This window comes from Chiloscyllium punctatum, chromosome 36 (genome assembly GCF_047496795.1).
Source record: "Chiloscyllium punctatum isolate Juve2018m chromosome 36, sChiPun1.3, whole genome shotgun sequence".
Lineage (NCBI taxonomy): Eukaryota > Metazoa > Chordata > Chondrichthyes > Orectolobiformes > Hemiscylliidae > Chiloscyllium > Chiloscyllium punctatum.
The window spans coordinates 48,273,893-48,286,573 of record NC_092774.1 but is presented as its reverse complement, the minus strand read 5'-3'; the positions used below and the strand labels follow the sequence as shown (position 1 = coordinate 48,286,573).

General features: G+C 43.5%; 1 protein-coding gene across 1 annotated transcript; it reads right to left on the bottom strand.

Moving 5' to 3' along the window:
• Positions 1-632: 632 nt before the first annotated feature.
• LOC140460082 (probable G-protein coupled receptor 139) lies at positions 633-4,493 on the bottom strand. Its single transcript, XM_072554484.1, has 2 exons — positions 4,361-4,493; positions 633-1,519 (listed from the first exon to the last, which is right to left on the bottom strand). Exons 1-2 carry the CDS (start codon positions 4,491-4,493, stop codon positions 633-635), a joined length of 1,020 nt encoding a protein of 339 aa, XP_072410585.1.
• Between the last annotated feature and the right edge of the window lie 8,188 nt (positions 4,494-12,681).

The following is a 12,681-nucleotide window of genomic DNA, read 5'->3' as shown; positions in this document are numbered from 1 at the left end:
CGAGGTTTGACTCCACTTGGAATACTGTGTCGAGTTGTGGTCGCCTCATCATAATAAGGATGTAGATGCTTTAGGGAGGGTGCACAGGAGATTTACCAGGATGCTGTCTGGACTGGAGTGCATGTCTTCTGAAGAGCGGTTGAGTGAGTTCCGGCTTTTCACACTGGAGAGAAGAAGGAAGTGAGTGACTTGATGGTGGTGTCCAAGGTAATGAGATGTATCGGTAGAGTAGCCAGAGACATTGTCCGAGGGCAGAAATGGCTGTTACGAGGGGTCATCATTTTAAGGTGATTGGAGGAAGGTTTCGGGAAAATGCCAGAGGCAGATTCTTTATGCAGAGAGTAGAATGTAAAGTCAGCGCCGGAGTAGAGTCAGAGACATTAGGGACATTTAAGCGACTGCTGGACCAGTACATGGATGGCACTAAATTGACGGGTGTGAAGGTTAGGTTGATCATGCATTAAGATAAATGCCTAGCACAACATCCTGGGCTGAAGGGCCTGTAGTCTATGTTCTCCACAGCGATAGAGATCGTAGTTCTCTCCTGCAACCCCGTCAGCCAATTGGGAATGTGAAATCGATTGGAAAGTTTGCTCGTGTCTCTCAGCGTGGTCTGGTTTCTTTTCTGAGAATTATTGAGTGAATCGAATAATGAGAGTGCAGGGATATTTCAATACAGTCTTCAGATGCTCTCTGAACTTAGTCTGGGTCACGGAATAAATCACAGTGTTCGTGCAGCAACTGAGGAGCTCCAACATGAAGCCTAATTCCTGGACGAAATCGTGTAACCAGATAGACGGATAGCCTAAATACGACATTCGGCTCCAAAGCGAATACATCATTATCACTGACCACAGCAGGACGAAATTTGCTGAGATGACAAAAAGTAAAATGATGGATTTCCTTCGACTCTCCATCTCTGGGTCGCTGGTGTTCTGGCGAATGAGCCTCCCGCGGGCTTTGCTGGTCACAAGAATCTGTCGGACAGTGAAAATATTCAGCAGCAGAATCAGGACGAACGGGAGAGCCGGGGTGAGAATGTGATGGAGAAACTCGATTGTGACCCAGACCCGAGATTTCCGAATATCTTCGCTGACACGACAAAACCAGGGTCTGTTCATCAACCAATACCGATCTGTTAACATAAAGTACCAGAAAGTGTTCTTCAAACAGCTCAGTACTGTCACTGTTCCTAGAAACACAGCGACTGTTTTCTCGTTGCAATATTTGCTTTTCAGGTTCTGGCAACAGATGGCCAAAAATCGATCAAAGGTGAAGGTGACTGTGAACCAGACAGAACAGTCGGTGACTGCATAAAGCAGAACGGCATGAATATTACAGATGGGGATAGACTCCAGGAAGATAAAATGGACGTAATAAACGATTGGCAGTTGTCTCAATATCAAGTCGATGATAATGACCAGGAGATCTGCTGCTGCCATGGCCACCAGGTAATAGGTGACACATGTGGAGAGCCCACACTTGTTGCGAGATAGGATCACTATTGTTATTATGTTAACTGTGAGGTAAGGAAAAACAATGAAAGTACACATCAGGCATCACCAAACCTGAACGCAACACTCCAGGTGTGTTCTCACCAACACCTAACATGATTGTAAAAGCACTTCTTCACTTTATAATCCAGTCCTTTTGCAACAAATGTCAGAACTCCATGTGTCTTTTGCTTTTTGTTTTATGCCGCACCTGCATGCCCACTTTCTGTGATTTATACACAAGCGCATCCAGATCCCTTTGCACTCTTGCACTTTGAATTTGATTCCCATTTAAATAATAATTTGCCCTTTTTCGTTTTCCAGTCAAACTGGACAATCTCGTACCTATCCACATTAAACAGCATCTGCCACATTTTGCTCCATTCTCTTCGACTGTCAATATCCACCTGCAAACTCTTTATCTCATCATTACTATCTGACTTTTGCAACCTATTGCAATAACATCCATAAATATTGCTCTGTTGCATCTGTCCCTGTTTGCTGATCAAGTACATCGATTGTTAACAGTAGCAGCGCAGTAACTGATACAATTGGTGCTCCACCTGTTACGTTTCGCCTTTCAGTGAAGGACCAAATTATAAAGACCCTCTGTTTTCTGTCCGTCAGACAATCCGTCTACAAACCAAGAGGACGCCAGACTTTATTGTTGATCACTTTGATCTCTCAGAAAAAAAAACTCCCCACATAATTAGTCAGATTTGAGGTCCTTATTGTGAGACATTGGCACGATTGTTTCGTCTTGAGTCATTCAACTGTAGCCCTTGCCTTCCACATTACGACGAACTGATTTCGCACTTTTCCAATCCCCATTCCTCTTCTCGTATCACCGAGGTCTAACAACTCAGAAAATAGGCCCTTCGCCCCACTGAGTGTTCACTGGTCAAAAACATTCACCTAACTATTCGAGTCGCATTCCTCAGCCCTTTACCCATGACATAGTCTGTCTTGGCATCGCAATCACTACTTCGATTTGTTGAGATTTCTGCGTTGTACAGGAAGATTCTAGATTCTCACCATCCTCATTTTTCTCTCTCGTCCTCAGAACCTACTGCCGCTCACCTTAAGTCTATGACCTTTCATCATTGATACCTTCATGAAAGAGAAAAGTTTCTTCCTGTCTATCCTATCTATGCCCATCGTCATTTGATACATCTCACCCATGTGCCCTGTCAATCCCCTCCACTCTGACGGAAACAACCCCAGTCTATCGAATCTCTTCTCATCACTGAAATTCTCAAAATTGGACAAAATCCCTCTGCGTCCTCTCCAGTGCTATAATATTCATCTTATAGTGTGGATCTCTGAACTGCCTCTGAACTTTGAGTTGCAAACTTTGGATTTAAGCAGGGAACTAGTGAAATAAATAAAACCAAACGGAAGAATATAAGGAGAACGGACAGGGAATTGGAGTCCATTTGAAAGAGGGGAGGTCATTTGACGCAAAGACTGAGAAAATTAACATTCTGATGAAACCAGATCAGGAAAATAGTCGATAGATCGTGAGGGTAGGCGTGAAGACTGAAGTGAATGGGCATTCCCTTGCGAGGGAAGCTTTGGGGGAGGTGGAGGTGCTTGGTATTTGAACGCAAAACAAAATGAAATGCTTTTTTCAGAAGCGGTAGACAGAGGAACAGCATATTGGGATCAGAAACAGGCTCCGATATATGTCATAGAATCATCGAGACATACAGCACAGGAAAAATACTTTCAGCTTATGCTCTCACTGTCCAAGAAAGAAAACACGCCACTATTTCACTCCTACTTTTTGCTCATAGCCTTCTCCATCATAGCCTTGCTCAATGTTATGGGTGTTTCAGTCTTGACCACTCTCTAGAGGCAGAGAGGTGTGGTTGTGCACTGCCTTCATCATTAACAAAGTCTTAACTTGAGCTATGTATCAAAAACTAATTCCACCACCGACCGTAGTGGATTTGAACCAAGCTACCCAGGACCTTAATTGGGATTTTCCTGATTAAGGACAAATGAAATTACCAGTCAGTCATAGTTTGAACTCAAGTAAACGTGCGCCTGAGACAGAACCTTTCAAACAGGAAGGGGAATCAAGGGGAAAAGGCAGAAAAGTGGGAGTCGAGGAGAATCGGGCCAGTCACTGAGTGGGCCGAACGTCCTTTCCCTTTGGTGATGTCAATCTGCTTCTATGTCTCACACTGTCATGGTGCAGTAGAAGTTGGGGCTTGGGATTAGTACCGGGAAAGGGATGTCACACTTCAGAAAATCTAAATAAAAACGCTGCTGGAGTTAAACAGGCTGCCTTAGAATTGACAGATGGAAGAAAATATAATCATAGAGTCATACACCAACGAAGAGACCGTTCGGCTCGATTCGTCCATGCTGATTAGATTTCTACTGAAGCTGAACTAGTGTGTTTTGCCTGCATTCAGCCCTTATCCATCTAAACATTTCTCATAAATGTCTTTTAAATGTTGCAGTCTTTCCAACCTTTACCCCTTCATCTGGCAGTTCCATACATGCCCCACCCTCGGCACGAAAGGTTACCCTTAGGTGCCTTTTAAGGCTATTCCTGCTCAGTTTAAGGCAATATTTTCTAGTTTTCGATTACCCCACCTTGCGGGGAGAAAACCTTGACTATTCACCTTACCTATGCCTCTTGTGATTTTATAAATTGTGATGATGTCACGCCTGAATCTCGTACACTCCAGACAAACAAGGTGCAATGTGTGCTGTCCCTCTTTTCAACTGAAGACTGGTAACATCCTTGTAAATCTTTTCTCCTCGCACTTTCCAGTCTCATAACATCTTTCCAGTAGCAGAGCAAGCAGGATTGAACATGGTTTTCGGAAAAAAATGTCTCAAAAAATACTTACGAGGAACGCCAACAATGGCGAGAATTGGATAGTAGACGCCCTGAATAACCCAAAGCACGTCCTGAATCCGCGCTGTAACAGACATCCAGCCTTGGGAAAGCCAGTAAAGTCCGTCGTAGAAGCTTCGATCCATTGTCGTAATGACTCCAGTTGGTTGCTTTCAGAATCCAATCTCTCTCTCTCTCTGGAAAAATCAGTCCTCATTTAAATCAGGGAACTGGCATTCCGACTGGCAGCAACGGTAACACTCTGTGCAGACTCCCTCATTAATAAAGGAGGAGAACGCCCTCCAAGGACACAGTGAGACTTCGTGGAGACTGATGTTAATGAGAGATGCTGAGCAAACAGGTTCCATTAACCTCTTCCAGTCCAGCAGCTTTGTATTACATGATAAAACATAACATCTATCCAGGACCAATTCCACGTGTGTGGGTTACTGAGGGTGTGGATGGGGCACTGGGCGGGAGCGGGGAGGTTTGACTGTTGCCTTTAAACAGTTTCCTGATAAGGGAGTTGGTTCAGAGGAATAGAGGGTTGTAAATGTCCCATCCTGTTTCTTAACCAACTACGATTTGTTTTGTATTTAATTCATTCACTGGCCCCAGCATTTACAGCCCGTCCCGAGTTGACCCCTTTAGAAGATGGTGGTCTGTCATTTGAGTGTAACTCAAACGTCAAGGTGCAGGTGACATATGGGACCCCACCACTCATTGCAAGTTCTCCTCTGAGCCTCTCTCCATCCTGGGTTGGAAACGTACCACTGTTCCTTCAGTGTCACTGAATCAAAGTCTTGGAACTCCCCACTTAAGGGACATTTTTAAACTAACTACAGCACATCGATTGCAGCAACTCAAGAATGTGGTTAACCAGCACCTTCACGCACACAGAAACAGACACACACATAGACACAGACATAGAGTCATAGAAGTGGAAAACGAGGAAACAGACCGTTCGTTCCAACTCGCCTGTGCCGGACAGGTATCCCAAATCAATCTAGTCCCATCTGCCATCACTCGGCCTATATCCCACCTAACACTTCCTATTCATAAACCCTTCCAGATGCCTTTCAAATGTTGCCATTGTACCAGCCTCACCACTTCCTCTGGAAGCCCATTCCACACATGCACCACCCTCTACATGAAAACATTACCCCTCAGGTCTCTTTTATATCTTTCCCCTCTCACCCTAAACCTATGCCGTCTAGTTCTGGACTCCCCCTCCCCAGAGATAACGACATTGTGTGTTTACCCTATCCGTGCCCCTCATGATTTTATACATCTCTACAGAGTTACACCTCAGCCTCCGATGCTCCAGGGCAAACCACCTTAGCCTATTCAACCTCTCCTTATAGCTCAAGTCCTCCTACCCTGGCAACATGCATGTAAATGTTTTTTCTTCCCTTTCATATTTGACAATAACCTTCCGATAGAAAGGAGACCAGAAATGAATGCAATATTCCAAAAATTTCCAAACCGAAATCTTCAACAGCCAAAACATGACCGCCAAACCCCTGTACTCAATATTCTGACCAATGAAAGAAAGCATACCAAATGCCTTTTTCACCACCTTATCTACCTGTGACTCTACTTTCAAGGAGATATGAACATGCACTCCAAGGTCTCTTTCTTCAGTAGTATTGCCTCAGACCTTGGGTTCCACTTCCATAGATTCCTCAAAGTTGCCACACACGTTGGGAGGGTTGTTAAGAAGGCATATAGAGTTTTGGCTTTCATTAATGAGGAATTGTGTTTAAAAGCCATGAGGTTTTGCTGCAGCGGTGGAGAGCCCTTGTTAGATGACAAGTTAAATATTGTGTTGAGTTCCGATCTCCTCATTTTAGGAATAATCTGGAAGCTTTAGCGAGGGTGCAGAGGAAATTTACCAGGATACTGTCTGAACTGGAGGGCTTGTCTTATCAACAGAGTTTGGGAGCCAGGGATTTTCTCATTGGAGTGAAGAAGGATAAGAGGTGAATTGATTGAGGTGTAGAAGAAAATGAGAGGCATAGATAGAGTGGATACTCCGATGCCTTTTTCCCAGGGTGGAAATGGCTATCACTTGAGGACATACTTTTCATGGAATCATAGAATGCCTGCTGTGTGAAAACAGGCCATTAGCCCCACAATGCCCAGACCAATCCTCTGAAGAATATCACAAACAGAACACTTCCTCTACACTATTAAACGACATTTCTCATAACTAATGCATGTAACCTACACAGCACTGAACTCAGTGGGTAATTTAACGCGGTCAATTGGAGCACCTGAAGGAAATCCAAGCAGCCACAGGCAGAATGTGCAAACTCCACGCAGACAGTCGCCCGAGGCTGGAAGGAAACTTGTGTCCCTCGCTCTGTGTGGCAGCAGTGCAGCCACTGAGTTCTAACTCAGAACATTAAAAATTAAAAATAAAAAAAGTGATCAGAAATAGGTTTTGGGAAGTGGACAGAGGTAAGTTCTTTATACAGAGAGTAGTGGGTTTGTGGAATGCATTACCAGCAGTGGGAGTAAGGTCAGATACATTAGAGATATTTAAGGGTCTCTTGTTTTGGCGCATTGATAATAGTAAAATGAAGAGTATGTAGGTTAGTTAGTCTTAGAGTAGAATAAAAGGATGGCACAACATCAAGGGCTGAAGGCCCTGTAATGAGCTATGTTCTTTGGGCAGAAATGTTTCTGTTCCCTTTCAACACTGGTGAGGACGCAAAGGACAAGAATAGCTAATGTTTGTTGTTTCTTTAAGAAAAGGAGCCAAGATAATTCAGGAAATTATAGATCACTCTGCCATACATCTGTACGACGGTAGTTATTGTCTAAGATGATAAATGGGGAGGATTGAGTCTCATGTGTAAATGCGAAGGGGATAATACGCTGAAAATGGCCGGACCCGAAGGAGCATTGATGGACTGAGGGTCTATGATGTAGGTCCCTGAAAATCAATAAGATGATAAAGAAGGCAGATGGCAGGATTGCCTTCTTAGGTGTGGACACTGATAATTAAAGTATTTAAACATATTGAAAATGTGTTAGACTTGCATCAGGCCACAACTGGAGCACTGTGCACTTTTCTCCTCGCTAGATGAGCGGAAGATGATGCAGGCTTTGAAGAGAATGCAGATGAGGTTTAGCAGAGTATTGTCTGGATTGCAATGTATGGCTATAAGGAAATGTTGGCCAAACAGAATCACAAACAGACAGAGAAAAGAAGGATTTCAGGCCATATGAAGGCAGATGGGATCAATGTAGAACACTCTCCTGGTCGATACAAGCAAGTCTGACTGTAAATCCAATTCCATGTTATACATTTCAATGTAATTATCATAAAGTTTGTTGTGCACTCGGCCAGACGAATCCAAACATTATTAAGCAGGCAGCCTAGACAATAACGTTGCAATTTGTTTGATAAGTGTACAGTAATAATTACCCAGATTAAGTGAGCAAGGTTGACTACCAGGTTTGAAAGACAAAAACAAAATCTATTCACAATATTACACAATGAAACACGACGAACTGAATAAAGAACCCTGAAAAAACTCAATCGATCCAAACTAGTCTTAAATATGAGGTGCTGCTTTCTGGTAAGGCAAATGTGGGCATGACATATAACTTAATGGCAATGTCCTGGAGAGTGTGTCGAGCAAAGAGACCATTCTCTGGAGGTAGCACAGTAAAGAAGGCGATTGGTATGCTTGATCAGTGCATTGACTATTGGGGTTGAGGCGTCATGTTGTGACTGTACAGGATATTGGTTAGGACGCTTTTGTAACGCTGCTTTCACTTCTGGTATTCCTGCTGTAGGAAAAATGTTGTGAAACTTGAATGGGTTCAGGAAATATAAAGAAGGAGGTTGCCAGAATTGAAACATTTGAGCAATAGGGAGAGAGTGAACAGGCTTCAGAGTGTCAGAGGCTGAGGGGTGACCTAATAGTGGTTTATTAAATCATGAGGCGCATGAATGGGGTGCATAGTGAAGGTATGTCTGCTGGTGTAGAAAGAGTCAAATCGAGAGGCCATAGGTTTAAGGTGTGAGGGTTAAGATTAAAAAGGGATCTAAGAGGAAATATTTTCATACAGAGGGTGGTGCATGTATGGAATGAAGTGGCAGAGAAGTTAGTGGAGGCTGGCAAAATTGCAATGTTTAAAAGGCATCTAGACTGGAACATGAATGGGAACAATTCAGATGGAAAAGAGCTGGATGCTGTCAAATGTCACGAGATTAATTTGTGATATCTGGTCTGCATGGATGAGTTGGACCAAACAGCCTGTTTCAATGCTGCATACATCTATGACTAGAAAACTCCAAGTTATGCTTTTTCAGTCTGTTGAGATTTTTAGATTCGGGGCCGAAAGTATTATTATGTGCAGCATTGGAGAGTCTGAATGCATGGCGTGAATTTGGTTGATAATGTATGAGAAGATAGATTCTGTGTAAAACAGATGACGTGAGAACACAAGCATGGGAAACAGCAACACTCGTACTTTTGAGGCATAGCATGTTGGTTTTGGGTGGTGCATGGGCTGGTGAACAGACAAAGAAGGAACCTATACAGGATCAGTGAAAATCAAGGAACTGACTGCTTGGTGATTGCAGAAGGTGATCGTGTTAAGCAGCTCTGGAAAAATGAGATTTAACATACTTCAAGAAAGAATGCTTGTTTGAATTGAAATTTGCGCAGAATTGTAGATGGATAACTGGGGAGGAAACCATTAAAATATTCATTTCTAACTGTAACAGCGTTTATTGCAACACCATAAGTGCAGAAATCAGGATAGTTCTTTTGCAGCATTATGTTTTCCTGCCGATTGAATAAGCAGTCTCAGAACTGAGAGATAATGGAATTGGTAGCTTTGCGCTAGTGTCAGACCCTGCACCCAGTTTGGAAATCACTTCCATTGCTCAGAATATACGTGTAAGCAGCTGCAGCGCTGATGGAAGCTTTACTTTTCCCAGACAAAAGCAAAAATTACACTTGTTATTAGCTGAGGAAAATAGCTTAAGAGGAATGAGGTTATGCAGAAACATCAGAGGATGGTTACGATTGCACTGAAGAGAGTGAAGAGGAGATATAACAGAGTTTTTCCTGAGATGGAGAAACTTAGTTATGCAGACAATTTGACAAGAAAAGACAAAGGTTATTTTCTGTTGAATAGAGGACGCTGATAATGGGTAGGATCTAAATATATAAAATTGCAATGTGAACAGATATGGCAGACAATAAGGAAGTTTTCTCCGAAGTGAAGATATCAGTTGCCATTTGACGTTAAATTTAACGTAATCGACAGAAGAATTATAGCGACATGAGGCTATTCCTTTTCATCTAGACAGTTGTGGGCATCTGCAGCTCATTTGCAACAAGTGTGGTAGAGACAGAAACCGTCATAAAATGCATTAAATGTGTCCTTTGTGATACCATGGATTACAGGGCAAACCGATGTGTTGGGAAATGAGATTAGAGCATTTGGATGCTTCTTCGGACAAAGGCTGGGTGAGCTCCATGCCCTTTTTTTATGTTCTGAAGAGTCTTCAAATTGATTTTAGTCCTTTCTATCTGAGTAAAGATAGATATTAATCTGCAATGGCTTGTCCACTGTCGGGAATTATATCTATGCAAGTACCCAAAGAGCTATACCAGTCACTCCAATGTACATGTTGCCTTTGAATTACTTTGTACTCAGATACAGCTGCTGTGTACACGTTTGTTCACATTCCATGTATCTCTACGTCACGTCTACCTCCCTTCAACAAATCACCCGTTCGCAACTGTGATATTGCTGGTCTGGCTTCGTTTGTTGATAGTCTGTGCGGTTTGAAAGTTGTTTGAAAACAATTAGGTTGTGGAAATTCTCTGGATATGGCATTCACTCCCTCCTATGGTTCGTCCTTGGTACATATCACGACTGCTTCATCTTGGTTGCATGATCCCTTTCCCTGAAAGCTGTAGAAAGCTGAAGCATACTGATCACATTCCCGAGTGTTAGGTTTTACCACAATGTGATTTTATTGCGAACATTATGACTAATGCCATCGATTTACCCATCTTAATATTGGTGGACTACGGCCATAATTCAACTGATCCATTGATGACACCCTCATCTTTATTACGTTCTGATCCATATTATAAAGCCTTAGCTTCCTTCCTTATACTCTCGTCTTGTCCTGTCGATCAACAGTTGGCAAATATCATTGAGCTGCATCAGTTTTGGACTAATGACCACACTGAATTTAATTGGCTCAATCCAGTCGATAACAGTTCTCTTTCCTAAGACTACAACGTTCTGAAATCAAATTTTAAAACTTCTTTTTCTCTCAACGTCGTCTTGTTTGCATGATTTTCCAAAGCAAACACTTAATCACGATTATAGCTGACTCAATAAGAATCTCATTAATCACTTCTCTGTGAACATTATCGTGGCATCGCTCCTGTACATGTTTTGCAATGTCTTATGCAACTACAGCGAACGGCTAAAAATAGGCGGTTGGGTGAAGGATGAAACAGGATTTATATGGGACAAAGATAGAACATAGAACATAGAACATAGAAGAATACAGCGCAGTACAGGCCCTTCGGCCCTCGATGTTGCACCGATCAAAGCCCACCTAACCTACACTAACCCACTATCCTCCATATACCTATCCAATGCCCGCTTAAATACCCATAAAGAGGGAGAGTCCACTACTGCTACTGGCAGGGCATTCCATGAACATTCATTTTTGAGTGCGAGCAGCAGCTAGGTAAGACTTTGTGTTTTAAAAGTACTTACCGGTAGCGGGCAGCGGTGTTTTTTTTTCACTCTCTCTTCACAGAAAGAGCGGGAGCAGTAGGGGGAAGTGACGACGACCAGAGAGGCAGCCGGGAAGGAAAACAGTGAGTATAAATACTCACCCTTCGACGCTAACGGTCATTTTGAGTGCGAGCAGCAGCTAAGGTAAGACTGTTTGTTTTAAAAGTACTTACCGGTAGCAGGCAGCGGTGTTTTTTTTTCACTCTCTCTTCACAGAAAGAGCGGGAGCAGCAGGGGGAAGTGACGACGACCAGAGAGGCAGCCGAGACCCGGAAGCAGGTAGAGCGTAAGCTTACCTGGGTAGGTTTGTTTCCCCTTTAAAAGCGCGGAGCCTGTCCCCGCTACTCAGAAGGGAAGGGTGGAGAAGAGCAGAGCAATAATAATTGGGGACTCGATAGTTCGAGGCACAGATAGGCGGTTTTGTGGGAACGAGAGGGACTCACGTTTGGTATGTTGCCTCCCAGGTGCAAGGGTACGTGATGTCTCTGATCGTGTTTTCCGGGTCCTTAAGGGGGAGGGGGAGCAGCCTGAAGTCGTGGTCCATATTGGCACCAATGACATAGGTAGGAGGAGGGCTGAGGATGTTAGACAGGCTTTTCGGGAGCTAGGTTGGAAGCTCAGAGTTAGAACGAACAGAGTTGTTGTCTCTGGTTTGTTACCCGTGCCACGTGATAGAGAGTCGAGGAATAGGGAGAGAGAACAGTTAAATGCGTGGCCACAGGGATGGTGCAGGAGGGAGGGATTTCGGTACTTGGATAACTGGGGTTCTTTCTGGGGAAGGTGGGACCTCTATAGACAGGATGGTCTGCACTTGAACCTGAGGGGCACCAGTATCCTTGGGGGGAGGTTTGCTAGTGCTCTTGGGGGGGGGGGGTTTAAACTAACTCTGCAGGGGCATGGGAACCGAGACTGTAGCTTTAGGGTGCAGGACCTGGAGTGTAGGGAGGTTAGGAATATGGCATCAATCTTAAAGGAGGGTGCCTGTAAACAGAAGAGTGGCTTGAAGTGTGTATACTTTAATGCCAGAAGTATACGAAATAAGGTAGGTGAACTCGCAGCGTGGGTTGGTACCTGGGACTTCGATGTTGTGGCTATTACAGAGACATGGCTAGATCAGGGACAGGATTGGCTGTTGCAGGTTCCAGGGTTTAAATGTTTTAGTAGGGTCAGAGGTGGGGGTAAAAGAGGGGGGGGTGTGGCTTTGCTTGTCAAAGATAGTATTACAGATGTAATTCTCCGTGCTTTAAAATGGAGCAAACATGTAATGAAGTAATTATTGAATCCATGACAGTTAGCAACTGTGTGACAGGATACGGAAAGGAAAACTCGACATGATTGTGCAATAATGCACAAAGTATTCAAAACAGAAAGGGAAACTGAAACTGGCAGCACCGGATGCAATAAGACATTCTGAAGCATATCTCCACTCTACATTCTCGCTTCAAGGATACATTCAATCGATTAGTCTTGAAAGAAGTCATATTTCATAACTTTTCACACGGAAACATTAAGAAATCTTTTTTTTCCTGTGCCTATGCA

Excerpts from the sequence above, each read along its gene's own strand:
- LOC140460082 (XM_072554484.1), bottom strand. The coding sequence starts at position 4,493 with ATGGATCGAAGCTTCTACGACGGACTTTACTGGCTTTCCCAAGGCTGG. Across the intron at positions 1,520-4,360 it reads CGCCATTGTTGGCGTTCCTC|TTAACATAATAACAATAGTG; the intron begins GTAAGTATTTTT and ends CTTACCTCACAG.